At 34.8% G+C, this 18,900-nt stretch overlaps 1 protein-coding gene across 1 annotated transcript in view; it reads right to left on the reverse strand.

Moving 5' to 3' along the window:
• The window catches only part of GABRG1 (gamma-aminobutyric acid type A receptor subunit gamma1), a 71,486-nt gene extending 58,491 nt beyond the window's left edge, over nt 1–12,995 (reverse strand). The window contains exon 1 of the mRNA XM_058546381.1: nt 12,870–12,995. Within this exon, the coding sequence (XP_058402364.1) occupies nt 12,870–12,973 (104 nt within the window). The 5' untranslated portion in view covers nt 12,974–12,995. The remainder of the gene's footprint in view (nt 1–12,869) is intronic.
• Nucleotides 12,996–18,900: the final 5,905 nt, after the last annotated feature.

Consider the following 18,900-nt stretch of genomic DNA (forward strand, 5'->3'; position numbering starts at 1 on the left):
TTTTACTAATTGTTTACTTTAACAATTGATGTTTTTATTGTTATTATCAGCCAGTGAGCACCTAAAATGCACCATCAAGTGCCTACCATGTTGCAGGAACTGTGTGCTAGGTTCCTTCCACATATTATGTCATTTAATTCAGAATAACCCCATGAAATTAATATTAATATTCTTATTTTATAGGTGAAAAAATTGGTTCATAGAATTTCCAGGACACACAATATTAAATAATAGAGCCAGGATTTAAAATAGATCAATTTAGTTTGAAGACTCATTTTCTCTCAAAGGATCCTTTGAAGTTTCCTTTATCTTTATTAAACAACTCAGGGTGGATTCTGAGTTTTCTAATTCATAAGAACACAGTGACACTTACGGTAAGTAATTTGAAGTGCATTTGGATTGTGCATGGGTAGGATGCTTAGTCTCTGCCTTTAGGTCTGAGAAGTTAGAATAATAATCTCAAGGAATCACACACACTCTCACTGATGAAAAAGACTTTCTAACGTGTGTTCAATCTCCAATCCAATGCTTTAATTCATTTCTAGAGGCAATATCATGTACTACAAATGTGCTAAGTGCTGAAAATATAAAGACAAATAAAATTATATTCCTGATCTAGATGATCTTATTTTCTAATAAAGGAGGAAACTAATCAAGCAAATGATACAGAAAACCATCATATGCAAAGATACTTATCACAGTATTATCCATGGTAGTCAAGTTTTAAACAACAAGAGTACGTTTAAGTAAATTATGATATATCCATATGATGTAATGGATGCATCCATTCAAATGATGGTTGTGAAGTCTGTAAATATATGAAATTATTTTCTTAATTTAATGTTATATAAAAAATAATATATAACAATTTGCTTTTATCAAAACTGATGTATAAAATGGCTTCAGATTTAACAGGAAAGCAGCATAATGAATACACTAAGAAGCATAATGAATACACTAAGTGGAGCTACAGAAATTTAACTTGTTCTGTATATTAACAGTATACTACAATATTTCTGTATAATTTTGTAATACAAATACATCAAAAGGAGTTAATTTGATATTAATGTCTACCTAAAAATGAACTGCATTTTCCTATACACGAGACAGTACTCTGAAATAAATTTCTAATCATAAAAAATAAATAATTAAATAGAGCCCTTTATAGAGAGCAGCAGAGCTTTATATTCTGCCAAGAAAACGACTGTGGCAGCCCTGAAAATTTGCCACTCAGTTCTCCTGCCATAGGAATATAGTTGAGTGACAGTTCAGCTGCCAGCCCTCCAGACCAGCACTGCATCTGCGCTAGACCCATAGCAAGTCAATCAATTAAATATAAACTATTTTTCATACATAGGGCAAACACTCATTGAGGTTTGCTCAGGATGGCCTGGTTTACACCTGTATTCCTGGAATTATTATTAACAGCACCCTCTTTTACTTGCAAGATGACTTAATTTGAATGATAAATTATATAGTCATCCTTTATATAGTTCATATAAAGGTGACTGCAAATATCCTGATTCTGACACCTGGTGAAAACTCTTTCATTAATCTGTTAAGAAAGAGCAGATAGAACTCCAAAGCCAGGTCTCATCTGTGATCTATTGCTCATGACAAATTAAATAATGTTTATTTATAAACATTAGATATGTTTCTATAAACATTGTAGTCAAGTGACAAGTTTCAGGAAAGAAACATATTTGTTCTAATGTTTTTGAGTAGAAGATATCCCAATGTCAAAGCCTACAAGAGCTAGCTTTTAAAAATTAGGTATAAGCACTGATTTTAGATCTGGAAGTCGAAGGAAATAAAAGTAAATAAGAAATGTAAACAAAAACAAATTTTTTTACTTTCTTTTTGCCTTTATGTTCGAGCTGCTAAATTCTTTTGTACAAAAATTCCTTTCTAGGGCTGTAGTTCTGAAACATTTTTATTGCTCATAAAAGTTGGTAGGGAAGCAACATAAGTAAAAGAGTGAAAGATATTTTTTGAGAAATCTCCATACTGTTTTGCACAGTAGCTGCACCAGTTTGCATTTCCACCAGCAGTGTATGACGGTTGCCTTTTCTCCACATCCTCTCCAACATTTGTTATTTTTGTCTTGGTAATTATAGCCATTCTGACAGGTGTGAGGTGATATTTCATTGTTGTTTTGATTTGCATTTCCCTAATAATTAGTGATGTTGAACATCTTTTCATGTGCCTGTTTGTATCTGCATATCTTCTTTGGAAAGATATCTGTTCATATCTTCTACCCGTTTTTTGTTTGGGTTTTTTTTGTTGTTGATGAGCTGTATGAGCTATTTATATATTTCAAAATCAACCCCTTATTGGATATAAGAAGATGTGGTATATATATATACAATGGAACACTGCTCAGCCATAAAAAAGTCAAAATCATCCCATTTGCAGCAACATGGATGGACCTTGAGGGCATTATGTTAAGTGAAATAAGCCAGACAGAAAGACAAATTCTGCATGCAAAACATTTTCACTTGTATGTGGAAGATAAACAAACACATGGATAAAAGAACAGATTAGTGGTTACCAGAGGGGAAGAGGGTTAGGGAGGTGGGCGAAAGGGGTAAAGGGGCACATATGTATGGTGACAGATAAAAATTAGACTATTAGTGGTAAGCATGATGCAGTCTACACAGAAACTGATAAATAATAATGTACACCTAAAATTACACGCTGTTATAAACCATTATGACCTCAACAAAATAATTTTGTAAAAAAAGAGTGACAGATAGAGTTACAGATTTGCACTTTCAGAGTTTTAGACAGGTGAAATGATAGTCCGCTCAATTCTGTGATTATTTCATTAGCACAAAGGAATAGGGGACCCATCACTTAACACACATAGAGAGGAATGCTTTGGAAATATGAGGAGGGAGAGGGGAGCCAAGCCTAAAATATTAAGGAGGTGTGCTCCGATATGTGTTTCCAAACTCTTCAGTCCTTAACTCTACCAGGAAGTTGATCTCATTGCATCTTAATTAACTACTTTATTTATTTATGACCCTCTCTAAGCTCCCTGATTCAAAGTGATGTCCAATACCTGACAAGTAGTAGGCGTCCAATAAAAAAATATTCACTGAATAAATGAATAACTGGAAAGAATATTAGAGCTCATCTTGCTGTTTGCAGGTAAAATTATAGTGAATCAAGAAGGTAAACAACTAAAAACTATTACTATTGGCCTTAAGAGAATTAATTGTTGTAGCTAACCTAATACAAAATTAGTTTTAAAAACACAGTATCTTTCTGATTTTATTAATACATCATAAACAAAAACAGAAAAAAAATTGATTCCTTTCACAATGACAACACAACCTATAAAATGATTGAGACACAACATATAAAATGATTGAGAGGAAATATAACAGGGAAGGTATAAGCCTTATGTAAAGAAGTTTAAAAATGAAGAATACAAGAACAGAAAAAAATAAAGGCAAAGTAAATATTTTGGCTATTAAACAATATTGTTAATATGTCATTCTCAAATTAATTTATAAATTTAATACAATTTTAATTAGAATTCCATAGTCCATACGTAATAGGTTAAAATCATTATAGTTAAGTAGAAGAATCAATATGAGAGTTTACAAGACATAATTGAAAAAAAGTATTGTTAGATGAAATTTGCCCCGCCAGAATAAAAAGAAAACAAAATAAAGTTACTGTAATCAAAAGCATATTGTAGTAGTACATTAAGAAATCAGCGAGAACAAAATCAAGCAAATTCAGATCCCAAGTGAGTATAAATTTAGTGTGTGATAAAAGTGACTAGCTAGTTCAGAAGTGAAATGATGAATTCAGTAAATTGTATCGAAATGCTTATTGAGCCATTCAGAAGAAAATAACTTGGATTCCTACTTACACAATAAATTGCAGGTATATTCAAGATCAAAATATAATAAAGTATAAAACTATTAAAAAAGACATTGCAAATTTTTTTGACCTTTGGGGTAAGGACACCTTTCTAGGCAACATGTAACCAAACCAGGAAAGAAAAAAATTGACAAAAAATATAGATAAATGAAAAATAACTTATGAATGACGTTAAGACACTTTAGACAAAGACTAGAGACAAAGGATAGACCGAGACAAAGATATTTACAACATAACTTGTACACAAGTATTCAGAGGGGAAAAAAAGGCCAATAAATACATAAAATTATGCTAACATTTACTGGTAGCAAGGGAAAATGGGTTTAAAATGTTACAAATTTTAGCCATCACATTGGCAAAATATCAGAAGATTCGTTACATCCAGTACTGGTGATAACATGGATAAATGGCATTTTTATAAGCACTAATAGAAAACTAAATTGCTTTATGGTAAGTTGTTTGGCGTATTGATGAAATATTGAAATAAAGGCATGTACATATGTATTTATGTACACAAAGACAATGTGTGATAAACAAAAGCAAAGAGAATCTATTATGAAATTATTTAATAAATTATGATTCTTCTATAATATAGAATACCACATCATCATTGAAAAGGAGATTAAGTATACTAATCAAGAAAGATATCTCTAATATTAGTTATGTGATAAAAACAAGTATTAGATTTCATTTGTATAAAAAAATTATACAAACAAATGTGTATACACATACCTGTCTAAACTTAGGGAAAAATCTGGAAGTATAGGCTCCAAATTGTTAAGTAATTTTGAGGAGTGGAATGGAATAAGTGACCTTATTATTTACATTACAAGATCAAAAACATTATGGCATTAGGGAAAACAATATTGTTTTTTTCCATATATTTCAACAATAACAGCAATATATATACAGGTTCGCCCCCATCCGAAAGTTAAGCCTTCCTATGAAACCTTTCTTAAGCCGAAACGGCATAAAGTGAAGAAGCAATTATCATTAATTTATATGGGAAAAATATTTGAGCCTTGCCAGACCCAAAAAATAACCTACCAAATCATACCAAATAACACAACAAACCCTTATTTCATTCACCATGATAGACACTTGAAACTACATCCAGTTTTACACTAAGCGTAACACCCTTACGAGTTTTCTTAGGCTTTTCTTATACCTTAGGACACATCTTGCTAATGGATGCACAAAATAAATCGAGATAAAGCACAGATGCTCACAGATGCAGTTCAAAGCTACAGTGGCTTGATGCTGAGATACTGGTGTAGTTCCAGGGGAAGAAGCTTGGCAGCCCAACTCTTGCTGCTCCGGTGGGAGCCACTTTATAAAGCTTGCTGCAAAAGAAGCTCTGAACACTAATTTTGCTTTTCGTGTCTTATCGCAAAAGTGAAAATCATCTTCACATTTCTTCGTGAGCGGAAACAGGTACTAATGTAGGTCTTTTGTAAAAGCAAAGTGGCATAAAGCAAACTTTCAGATAGCGGGGGAAACTTGTATATAACTTGGAAATTATTAATATATACATATATTACTTGGAAATTATTTTCTTAAGGAAACAAAGAAAAATAATGTCTGAACTATTTGTGGTGAAAAACTTAAAATTTATAACATTTTATGTCCAACAATAGAACAGAAATTGGATTATATATAATGATTCTACAATTTGAGATGTAGAATATTGATCTAGGAGAAACAAATAAAATGTGACATCTTCCTCCATTGTGAATTTTATGTAGTTTCCTTGGTAAGGTAGAATATATAGAACCCTTCAAATTACATTCAAGTTAGGAAATAAATGGCAATAAACTTAACTTTTGCCACAGAGTGCTTCATTGTTAGTTTCAAAAAGAGGTCTGCAACATTCTAAATCTATTAGAACATAGTTTGATCTGGTTAGATTAGATATAAGAATGTGCAATTCTATTAGTTAATGAGAAAAGGGACAGATTAATATCAGAATATATTTATAAAAGATCAATTAGCATAGCAGCGTATTTTTAGAAAGAGAATAAAAACAGAAAATTTTAAAATAAAATTTAGTGATTGATCCTTAATATAACAACAAAAATTACTAATAAAACAATGTATTTTGTCAATTTTTGGAGTTTTGTTTTTCTTTTCTTTATTTGCTTGGCCGTCTTTATTTCTTTGTTTGGCTGTCCAACTCTGCTCTTGAAAACAGTTTAGAAAATTAGGAATCATGAGTCCAATAAATAATCTTCAGGGGGATGATGAATATCCAGAGATTATAAATGATCTTTTGGGACCATTTCCATGGGAGTATTTTCTGGAGGAAGGTAAAGAAATTTTCATTACAGTCTATAAAAAAATGACTACCGGGTTGAAAGTATATTAAAATGAACACCAAATTCTCCATTGTTACAATTTACATCCATCGAGGTTGACAGAACATAAATTAGAGTTAGAGACAATGCAACTCTTCATGACATTCACATTTTGTAAGTCTTTGATGCTCTTCTGCATCAGATAAATTCTACAAGGCTGCTAAAAATTTTGCAAAGTGGAGACGTACTATTGAGGCTTATTAGATTACAAAGCATATTAAAAGATCTTAAAATTAAGTGGAAGAAAGAAATGGGAATTAGTTTCTCTGAATGCAGAAAAATATACCTTTTTTTCCCTAAGTCTTGGGATCGTAAAATGAGAGATAAAATATTTTCATTGACATAAAGATCCTCTTAGACCATTCACATCAATAGGGAGAGAATACAAATGAAAAAAAACAGAAACAAGAAGACACTCTTTCTAGTCAATTCCAGTTATGACAATTTGAAGGTTTTTAAAAAAGAATTGTTACTAAGGAAATGGTAGAAACAAATACACACTCTTAAGCCACCTGCACAGAGTAACAAATCAGTTTGTAGAACACAGATGTCTGAGTTACATTTAAATTTAACCCAGCCAATATAGCTACTTTGTGCTAGTCAATATAGCTATTTTGTGAAAAAGGTAATCCTTGCTCTACTCTACTACATGTGTTGGAAAATTATTCTGATAATTATATTCATCTAGGATGACTGAGAGGTGAATGACGTCCCTGTATTTAAGCAATTCACAAATTGTACAACCATAAGTGATGGACCTAGAAATCTACCCAAAGATTAACTTGGCCAGAATCCTTGATTCTAGCAGCCTTAAAGCTATCTGGAGAAACAAATCATGCTCTGATCACACCAATATTAAAATATTTATATTAAACCCATTATATTGTAATCATAGACTTGCTGATCTTCCCATCCAGCTACAGGTTGGGAAGCAGTGTCCATGTTAACTTTAATTCTATATCCCTACTGCTTAGCACCGTCTCTGCTACTGCGTTACTCAATATATTTGTTACTTAATACATTTGCCTAAAAATAAGGAGAAACATTAAATCTCCAAATACATTCTATCTGGGAGGAAAAGATTCCTAAAATTCAGAAGTTCACCATTCAACTTCATTCTATAGCCTTTCATAGGATGTTGCTATTTTAATGCCACATGTCAGATGACTAGAGTAAAGGGTCTTCTAGAAGACAAATATCATTTTCAAAAGGCCTACCAAATTTGGGGACCATACCTGTGAGCACGGAATAGTAATGCTGTTTCTCTCTCTCTTCTTCACTAACATTGACCTGAACTTGTGCCCAGGACAGCTGGGATTATTTAATCTTTTCCCAGAGTTGCAATTGATGTCACCCTCCTTAGTGTCCCCAGCATAGCTCATCTAGAATTCTGAGTAGCAATTATAGCATTTATTGTTTTTACTTGTTTATACTAATAAACCATCTCACCATAAATTTTTAGACTTTAAGTTCACTGGGAGCAGAGACCCTGCCTTCTTTGTCTTGTGCATTTAACACATATACTGTCATATATACATCCTATATACATTACACCAACACCATTAAGGCAAGGATTATGTCTTGCTTACCACTGTATTTCCAGTTCCCAGAACTCTGGTTAACACCTAGTAGGCACTGAATACATACTTGTTGAATGAATGCTGATGCTCAATAAATGTTTACTGAATGAATTAATAGCCAAGACTATTTCCTGAAACATGGAGCTTCAGTTAGCTAAACTATGTTAGTATTGATAGAATTGGATTCTGACATATTTAAAAATAGAAAAAATATATAAGTTTCATCTGCCTCCCGCAGAGTACAAGAACTCTAACAAGTTTCTGCTTGAAAAAGTCTAGCGGTAAGCATCCATTTTGTTAGAGGGCTTTTGTATTGAAAGAAAATCTGCCTTCATGCAGCTTTCGCCACTAGGTTATGGTTTGTCTGTTACACTAAACCTAATAAATTCAAACACTATTTTATATACCATACTTAATAGCCATCTGATTCCTCAACAAAACTTACCTAAATTCCAAATTCTTGCTTTTAACTCTTTATCCTATGCTGTTTTTTTCTAGATCAATTACTCCAGTTACAGTTTTCTCTAAAATAATTAATCTAGCACTGCACATAATATTCCAGATTATGGGGTAGGTACACGGTAGATTTTTATACTTACTGTGCTTCTATCAATTGCACTCTCTCTCCTCTCCTTTCACTCCCTCCTTCCTTCCCTCCCTCCTTTTGTATTTTTCCCTTCATCCACAGTCATGTTAATTACTTTCATCTATATTGCATTTGTAATCTGAGAGGTGTGGTCATTAAAAAAAGCTCTGGGCATAGAACACATGAATTTGAGTCTTAGATTCAGCATTTATCAGCAAGATGATCTTCAGTGAGTTCCTAAAAATCACTGTGTCCCAGTTTTCTCATCTGTAAAATGGGGAGAATAACAGTTTCTAGGCTTTATTCTCCCTTTATGCTTGATTGGTCATTTGGCTAAGTATAACCTTCTAGGCTGAACACTTGTTTTTAGAATTTTGGAGACATTTCCCCCATAATCTTCTGGTATTGCTGATGAGAAATCTCACGGATCTCTAATTCTCTTTCCTTGATTGAGACCTCAGGGTGCTGAGTTCCATCAGCACCCTCTATCCTTAAAAGTTTAGACTCCTCTGTTTATCTTTGGAGTTCTGAAGGCATATTGCCTTATTTTGACTACAAGATGTTTTCCTTTGATGATTGCCATAAATCTGGGTCTCAGCAGTGAGTACAAGCTCCATATGGGTAATACTCATGCCTAGCTTGTTGCACTGTGTATAGCAGATAGCAGGCATTCAATAAATATTTGTTGAATAAAAGAATGAATGACCTATCCCAAATCCAAAAGATATTTAATAATGCCCAATAATTCAAGGACTTTACTGAACTTAAAACAACTTTAACCATGATAAATAATACTAGAATCACTGTGATTCCAAGAATATCTGTTATTATGTCTTTTCAGTTAAAATTTTAAGTACTACATACTTTACACAAATTTTCTCTCTTGGTCTTGAAACAAGCTGGAAAGGTCGATGTCATTTCCACTTTTCACAAATGAGGACTTTCTGTCTCAAGGATTTGCCTGAAATCATTCTAGTGGGAAAGGGTGGAGCTGAAACTAGAATTTACATCTAATGATCAAGTCCAGGATTCTCAATTGGTACCATGGGTATGTGTGAATTATTCTCCTGAGGCCTGTACATTCAATTCATGCCCACTCTTCCCCCTTCCCCCATGGCAGTCATTTATCATATTTTGATAATATCTCAAGAGACTTTTTTTTTTCAGTTTTCCACCCTGCTTGTCTCTTCTCTTTGGGACTCCACCTTCATTTTTATTTCCATAGACAAATTTTAATCACCTTTATATAAATATAAAATATTACATGGCTATTTAATGTGTGAATGAAAAGTCAAATATTTTCTTTTGTTGCTTAGCCAAAAGTATGTCTCATAGTATATAATGGAATAAAGTGGAAGGAGAGTATACCTGAAAGACCTATACACAGGAGATTTACCAACTATAGCATTTGCATCTTAGCTTCAAAATAATTTTGTCTCTCAGTCCTTCTTTGAATGTTTAATTATCTTGGACCATCATTACTCACTTATTTTGTCCTCAAGTTCGCATCAGTATTTTATTAGAAAATTAAACCAAAAATCTAAATGCCTAAAGAAAAATAATTCACTACCACTTCCACAAAATATATTACTGAAATTCTTTGAAAATAATATATTTTATAAAGCAAATCTAATTGAATATTTTCATCTGGGCAACTGATGCTAAATTGTATAATTATTGATTCATGAAATTGTTTTAAAAAATAAAAACAAGTTGTTTCACTTGAGCTTTCTCAAAATGTAACTTCTTAATCAAAGCTTATTGTAAATTATTTTTTATAACAGCTAAAATCTCAAAGCACGTTTTCAATTCTTTTTAAAAACCTAAATATAATTAGATTTTTCTACATTACAAATAAGTCAAATCAAGCTTAAGAGATTTTAACCAACTTGTCAAGATGCCATAGAGCCTCACGGAGAATGAAACACAGGAACCAAGACTATAGCTTTTAGTTACTACAATAGGATAGGTTTTCATAGTTCAGCAATATAAAAATCAACATAGTGTCTCTCTGTTATGCTCTTGATGGAAAATAATGAGGAAATAAGCTTTTGTCTCTGATTAGATATAAGAAAAAATGCTTCCAATTTGCTAAATCCCAAAATAGATGACTTTGAAGATTTATTTTTGAAACCAGTGTAAAACATCAAAATTCTTACAAACAGAACTACTGTGGTTAGTTTTGAAAGGTCCCTCAAAAGAAGAAAAAGGAGAGAAGAAATTATGAATGTAAATGGTTTATGCATGTTGGCCTAAATTATCTCCAACTAAATATTAAAAGGAGGAAAAGTTCACCACAACTGTAGCTACTTTAAAAACTGAAGACAAAAACTCTCATAATTGAGGCCTGAAGACCTACTTATAACAGCAACATGTAGCTTTTTAAATATTTGATTATTCACTGGCCAGAATAATCCAGATTATCTATAGTACTAGGATAAAATGAATTATTTATCTATTTTAACTGCATAGCACCTCTCTCTCAGTCACTCATACATATGGTAAAAAAAGTTCATGGTACTCCCAATTAGAATTTCCCTCTTGAAAACTACTAAGAAAAGCCATTAAAGCAATCATTATTTTATGTTTCATTTCAAATCTTAGCCATATTGAATATGAAAACTTGAAAAAGTCACAAATGATCTGCTACTACCCTTCATTTCCTAGATGAAGAAACTGTGTTCAGAGAGGTTAAGGACTCTTGACACATAAAATCATGTCTCCAGACTGCCAGAGCCCATCTCTGTCCACCCTACCACACAAGTCTTTAATTCTGAGCAGCCTCAAGAGAGTTCTGGAGCCAATTACGATGATCATAATGTAAACGTCCTTATAAACAAAGGATGTTATTTAAAACAAAACATGTCTTTACAGAGTCAGTATTCCCTTTAGCAAGCAGCTTGCCTATTAGGTTGCAAGGGAAACTTGCACTTATAATGATAAAGGAGCATACAGGTTGTCATTTCAGAAAACCACTGGGTAAATCTGTTTTTACTTATGAGAACACAGATTCATTTGTAATATTATGAAGATGTATAAGAGGACTGGTATGTGTTCTACCAAAATATCTTCTATAAAATTTTATAATATATTTTAAAGAAATAAGACATTATGACACAACTTACATATAAGAAATAATTAATCAAGTAGTATATTTGAGCCCATGCAGAACATTTAAGTTTCTAAGGGAAAAGGGTAAATAAACTAAAACTGTAATACTTAAAAAAGCATTGAGCGTCAAATATTTTCTGGCAAGTCTAATATGACTTAGCATACTTTAATCCAATCTCTATTTTCAGAGAGAATATAGTTTCCTATCTGCTGGTAATGGCAAAAATAATCACTTTAGCTAATACTAAAATTAATCATCATAATAATTCATTTTAGCAATGATGCAAGTACTTACAAAGGCATGTTTCCATCTGCATACTGATTATATTTTACTCAAGTTCTAAGCAGCATCACATAATACAATAATACAATTTTAAATGTACATTTATATAAAACACAGTTACATGATATGAGTAGTATGTCAAGACCTTTACAGTGTCTATGTCTTAATCAATATTTTAACTCCATTCATCCACTATTTCTAAATCCAGGTACGATACCTGAGCATGTTAATTTTCTACTAGAATGATTTCAAAGTTTTATTGAAAAGTATTACAGCCCAAGCAGCTCAAGTCTTGTTTCTGTTAAATTGGAGGCTTGGGGCTGGTAATGTCTCTGTCTCTCTCTCTCTGTCTCTTGTCTCTCTCTCTCTGTCTCACACACACACACACACACACACACACACACACAGCCAGGATATTCATATCATCATACAATTTTTATTTACTTCTAAACAGCCAATGAAAATAAAAATCACTCAAAGCTGGCTCAATAAAATATACATGGTTATTTCTAACAAATATAACACATTTTCAACCCTGATAGATTTTTTAGCCATATTTGTAATCTTTCTTGATGTAAAACTTTGGTGTTTTCCAGAATAGCAAGGAAAAAAAAAAAAAAAAGGATAAAGGAAAAGGCAATATTAGTATACAGAAAAGCATCCTACATACCATGGCATGCTGTGTAACAAGTTTCTAAAATAACTTTGTCTCTAAAATGCAGAATCATCTGGAAAGTTCATTAATAGCATTCATTCACTAAATTTGTAGCAAAATTATTTCTACTCCCCTTCCCCACTCCCGGTAACTGAACCTTCACTAGTTTGGACTTTGCTTCAAGTCAAAAACAACTGAACTAACCTTTATGCTTCGCACATAGGCTAATTTCATTCTATCTGAACATGAGTAGATCTAATTAGAAAATAAAATGATGGTAAAATACCGTCCAGGTGCCCAGGAAAACGCAAATTACTTAACTTAGAATGATTTTTAAAAGAATGAGAAAAGAAGGAAGGAGGTAGATACGAAAGAATAGTTTTAAGTCCTTGAATTTACTCACCAGTTTCCCAAATGCAGGGTCAGTAACAAGAACATCAGCCTCACCCCTCTACTTTGACTCCACAGAAGAAAAGGGGAGAAGAGAAAAGCTTTCCAAGAACCCATTGGGATCGCTTTTTCCGCTCAATTCTCCAAACCAGGACTTTTTCTCCCACCTCAGCTGCAGCCCGGTGAGTACGAGAAGGGAGAGTGTGGGAAGGCAGTACACCTCCCCACCAGGTAGGATGCGACTCCCAGCGGAATTGAGCAGGGGAGCCAATCAGACAGAGAGGATGCTGGCATAAATTATCTGGAAAAGAGTTGGGCCAATCAACGGCCCAGAGAGGCGGGGCTTCCCCTACTAGAAATCGTGCCCAGTAGGGAAAAGGGCTCCGTCTTTCTAAAAGAAAAACAAACCTCTTCTCCCTAGCAGCCACGGAGAAACGTTTGAGTGGCCTTGACAGATTCCTTTTCTAGGGAAAGGCGGCCTCCCTCTTCCCCCTGGCCTTCCTTCCTGCCTATGTTTGGGAGGCCACTGCCTCTTTCCTCTCCCGCGTTTAGAATCTGAATCTGTCTTCCAAGAGAGACCCCCGGGAAGCTTGCAGTGCCCAGTTAGTTTTCCCTAGGCTTGCGAAGGTTCTGCTAATTTTTGTTAATTATCACTAATTTTGAGTGTGGGGCGGTGTCTCATTTCTCTTTGCAGACCCAGCACCTGGCACAATGCCCGACACAAATGAGCTCTCACGAGACGTTGAATGTATAACTGAATGAATGAATGAATGAGCGGGCTCGGTGCATTCCTGGTAATGTTTCCTCACCCCTTTCTGCTGTCTCTATGAGTGAGAGGATTTGTAGTCTCCTTTGTCCGGGCACCAGAAGATGATGCTGATGAATAATGTCAGGCAAGAACTATCTCATTTTACAAAAACATAAACAAAAATTCGATTTTAAAAAGGTCCTCTTGAGTTGTAAACCTATTACATGGGTAATCCTTGTTCTCTGCTCCTTTCCCAGTTGCCTTTGCGTTTGTTGAGCTCCAGTGTTTGGTACCTAACTTCAGAGGCTCTGCTTTGAGTTTGCAGCAGAGCCTAACAGTTGCCATGGCAACCAGAAAGCCTCTGGCAGCTTGAACAACTGTACAAGCGAAGACAGTGGTGGTATTGGAAGCAGGCTCGCTCTGCCCAGCCATCATCCGCCTTCATGCCTTCCTATTGAAATCGCCGCTTCCCATCAAAGCTGCCTGGGTTGGAGTCTTTGGCTGTCTCATTAACCACCTCACAACCACCTGGAATTGGCCAGATTCAGGGGTGAACTGCAATTTACCACCTAGTTACTTGAGAGTATTTGTCTCCCAGCAAACAGTTCAAGGCAGAAGTAACAGTGTTTGTGCAAGACGGTAAGGTAACTGTTGCTACCCTACCTTCTGTAATCACGTACAGGAACTGGATGGGGGTAACAAGGTTACACGTATTTTCTTGCCCAGAATAACAGATGGTGCAGTGCTGGGCTTTTCTCACCTCTCTGTGATTGATTCTCCAGCTTTTTAGTCTCTGAAAAAATGTATTGACCTCCTTGCTTTCCTTCTCCTACTACACATTAATTAGGCACCATTATTCTCTTCCACAAAGCATGTTAGTTAAGGTAGCTCATATCAAATAATTTATATAACAATAAAATTTCATTAGAATAGATTTTGAGGCGAATAAATTTAGTTAAAAGTTGATGTCAATATAAATCCGGGTGTTTTTTTTTTTCTGCTTCAATTAAGAATGTGCCTTGGATAGCTATTTAACTGTTTCATTGGGTGCACACACTAATTCACTGATCTGATTAGCCAGTGAACTAGGAATTAATTCACTAGAAGTATGTAATGAATAACAAATAGTTGTCTAGTTACTCTTGGCGTTTTGCTAAGATTAGGTAAGATTTTTGCATATATTAATGGGAATATGATACTGCACAGTGTTATACAATAGTAGTTGATAGTTCTCTCATCAAAAATTCTTAACCAGGTTTTACTCTCATTGTTCTTATATATAACTGAAAGATGCTGAGAGCAGTTAAGAGAAATTAATGGAGAGGAAAGGTGAAGGATATACCCTTGGGTAGTTACATGTTGCTTGCTTATTCTTGTGAAAGATAAAGAGTTGGGGTTATTTCCAGACTAGGAAATTCCTATATTTTCCAAAATCTAGGTTTTTGACAATTTTGTGCTGAAACACATTCAAACTTATTTCATTCCTTTCTTTCAAGCGATTATATCTGACTTTATTTCTATGTCTCTTCCTTTAATTATTTTTTCTTTTTTATAGTATATGTCTTCTGGGAAAGTGATCCTATTCTGCTGTCATAGTTAATTATAATTCCCTCTAAACTGTTTAAAAGGGATCTGAGCCCTCCCCTCTGGAACCTGAAGAAGAAATGATGATATTGGATATCAGCCATGTCTTAACCCTGATAGTCTGTTTCATTTGATTTAATAAACCAGCTCTGTGTGTGTGTGTGTGTGTGTGTGTGTGTGTGTGTATGTAGTGGGAGAGGGGGATATCACATATTGTGAGTTCTGGGAAAAGCCAAGAAGGTACACTGTACTCATCAAACAAACCACAATGTCTCACAGAGGAGCACTCATGGGGAAACGGATCAAGTGTCTTACACAATTCTAGATCAGAAGGCCAGAAGTTGCTATAAGGAAGGGACTGGAGAAAGCTCTCTGTCTTTGATTATGGCAGTGGTTTCCAGCTCAACGACATTCGACCCCACGGGACATTTACCAGTGTCTGGAGATATTTTCAGTTGTCACAACTTGGAGGGTGGGGTGAGCTACTGGCATCTAGTGGGTAGAGTCCAGAGTTACTGCTACACATTTCAAAATGCAAAAGAAAGCCATCCCACAACAAAGAATTATAGAACTCAAAGTGTCTATAGTGCCAAGGTTAAGAAGCCCTGCAATATGGATGAAGAGGATAGGTGGCCAGATTCTATCGCAGTTGATGAGTTCTTTATATTGTTGTTGAAGTCACCATTCCCTTCCTCCTTCCTTTGACAGCTGAGCCACTACCATTATCCACTAGTCTTATGTGTAGCTGTGATGACTATCAAACCATAGTGCACAGCAATTGTCTTTTTTTCAAAATTTGTCCAGGTATCACCTTAAAATAAAATACTTGGAGTACCTTTAAAAATGCAGACTCATGGGCTTCTCTCCAGACCTAATGAATGAGAATTTTTAGCAAGAACTTCTGGACAGTCTCATGCATCAAAAAGTTTGAGAACCCTTGTCCTATAATCATCTCACGCAACGCTGAGTGACACAGTGACCTGATTAAGTGTGTGCAACCCTGGACCTAGCAAAGCCGGGTTTCGGTATGATTCACCTGTCCAGTATTAATTTATTCCTTCAAAATATTTATTAAGAAACTGTGATGTCAGACGCTGTGACTGGCATAAGAATACAATGGTGAACAAATCTTACCACTTTTGTGCCTTGGTTTCCTCATGTATCAAAAGAAAATAAGATTTCTACTTAGTTCATAGAGTTGTTTTAAGGATTAAATGGATTAATACATGGGGATTGCTTAAAACAGTATGTAGGTGATATAAATTACTCAAAAAATATTAGTTGTAATTTTTGTTAACTCATTGACAGCATGTTTTAAATCTGATTCACTCCAGCCCTTAGAATGGTACCTGGCACAGAGTAGTAATTTCTAGAATGCACAGTCTAACAGGGAGGATAGAGAAGATTAAGGAACACTGATGTTCTCACACCACCATCGACATTATCCTGATACTCGGCTTCTCCAGAGCAAGAAGCCATTTGAGTCATGTTCTAGTTCTCCTGATGCACTTTTCCTCTCATGGCCACAAACTCTGCAACTGCCGGTTCCTAAACTTATCCCTCAATATCATACTTATTTGTCTTGTCATATGTTATTCCTTCAGTTTAGGCGGCCCTTCCTTCTTCATCTGCCTAGTCTCTCCTCATTCTTCCTGATTAAGTTTAGGGGTCATTTTTTTCCCCCAAGAAGAATTTATTGATTGTTCACTGCATGCTAATCTGGGGTACAGGTCTGTCCTATAACAATAGCTAATATTGATTGAGTGCTCGCTCTGTGCCACCAGGCATTATGCTTAATGGTTCTACATTATAAGTGCATATAATCCTCTCTCCACTTAAAGCAACCACTTCATACTTGTATTATAGAACATAACACATTTTTGGAAATTATCTGTATGTCTACCGAAACTGTCAGTTCTCTGTTTTTAAATTTTATATACTAAAGATTTATAGTGCTTATCAGACCTGGTATTATATTATGTGTGTATTTAATATTATTATAGTATATAGATATTGTATATTATGAGTATATTTGATTAGTACTTTTCTCTCCCTAGAATGTAGCTCCATGAAGGCAAAGATCTCATTTGTTTTCATCACCCCTTTTGTCCAAAGCAGTGGCTAGCAAGTAATAGGCACTCAATAAATATCTGCAGAATGATTGAGTGTTCAATGTATAATTGAATGAATAACACATGAATGGCTTTAATTCTTTCATATATTTCTGGAGCCATTCAGGGATCTCCTTCAACAGCATAAGTCTCAAGTGCCCATCTCTAAACAGACAAAATCCAGATCTAGTTGCTTGACTTGTTCCTTCCCATCAGGCTATGGGAATTAATTATTTTTCCTCTTTACAGGTCACCACTATCAAAATGAACAAACCCAGGCACCTTAGCTTATGCAATCAGATTGTCATCTAAATCTAACAGAAGAGAGGGCCAGCACAAAAAGATTTCAAAAGACTGAAGGTGCACACCCTTTCTTTGTCAATCTGTTCAGTCTCCTTAATCCTGTGTCTGGTCTCTAGAGTGCAGCCAAGAGAGGGAGTCCAGAAGCTGGTCCTTGGTGGTAAGCAGGAATGGATCTACAGCTTCTAATACTAAGTCCATCCTATATTTTTGTTTGTTTATTTATTGTAATTTCTGAATCTGACCTTTTGCCACTGGTTATCTCCACTTTCTTGTATCTTCCATATTTTCCTTTCTATCTAATTTCCCCACCAATGTGCAAATATGCTCATATATATCATTAAAATATACATACATAGTGTATTAACCTCGTTAGCCCTCGTCTTCTATGCCTATCACTTACTCCCATTAATAGCCATCCTTCTGTGCTTCTTCACCACACATTCGCTTACCAAATTCTGTGGTCTTGCTTCTGCCTCCGTGACACAAATGCCTCCATGTTTCTAAATCCAGTAGAAGTTTCCCATACTCTCCTTGTATGATCTTTCATTTGCATTTGGTCCAGTTGACCATTCTCTCTTTCTCAAAACACTCCTTCCTGTTTTTTCTCATGCATCTTTAGCTAACTCTTTTTAGGCTTTTTTATGTGCTTGTTCTACCTGACCCCAACATTTTGGAGTTCCTTAAACATTAGTTCAATTTCTTTTCTTTTTGCATCACACTCTCACATCGGGCTCTCATATCCTCACACTCTCTCATCGATTTCCCAAGCTATATATATACCATTTTAAAAACTGAAATATATTCCCTGAAATCATATGCAAGTCCAGGAATTTCTATTTCACTTCAGAAATGTATATCCAACTAAAAGCAGCCAGCTAGTCAAACTAGAAACCTCACAGTTTTTCTAGATATGTGTACCATCTGTCTTGAATTCTTTTCAATATTCCCCAATGTTATGTCCAAGATATCCAGTGTAAATAGCTTGCAGTGACCATGGGCTCATAAATAAGACAGCCTGGGTTCAAACTCAAGATCCTCTACTATTGACTGTGTAAGGATAAGAAGCTTACTTATCTTTTCAATGCTTTAATTCCCATATGATTGCTGTGAACATTAAATTAGTCAATTTATATAAAGCTCTTAGAACAGTACCCGGCACATAGCAAATTCTCAGTTAATATTAATTATTACTACTTTATTAGAATTAGCCAACTTGTTGATGGTGGTGCCATCAAGTTGATTCTGATTCCTAGTGACCCTGTGTACAGCAGAGCAAAACCCTGCCCAGGCTTTTTGTG

Source organism: Diceros bicornis, chromosome 8 (genome assembly GCF_020826845.1).
Source record: "Diceros bicornis minor isolate mBicDic1 chromosome 8, mDicBic1.mat.cur, whole genome shotgun sequence".
NCBI lineage: Eukaryota > Metazoa > Chordata > Mammalia > Perissodactyla > Rhinocerotidae > Diceros > Diceros bicornis.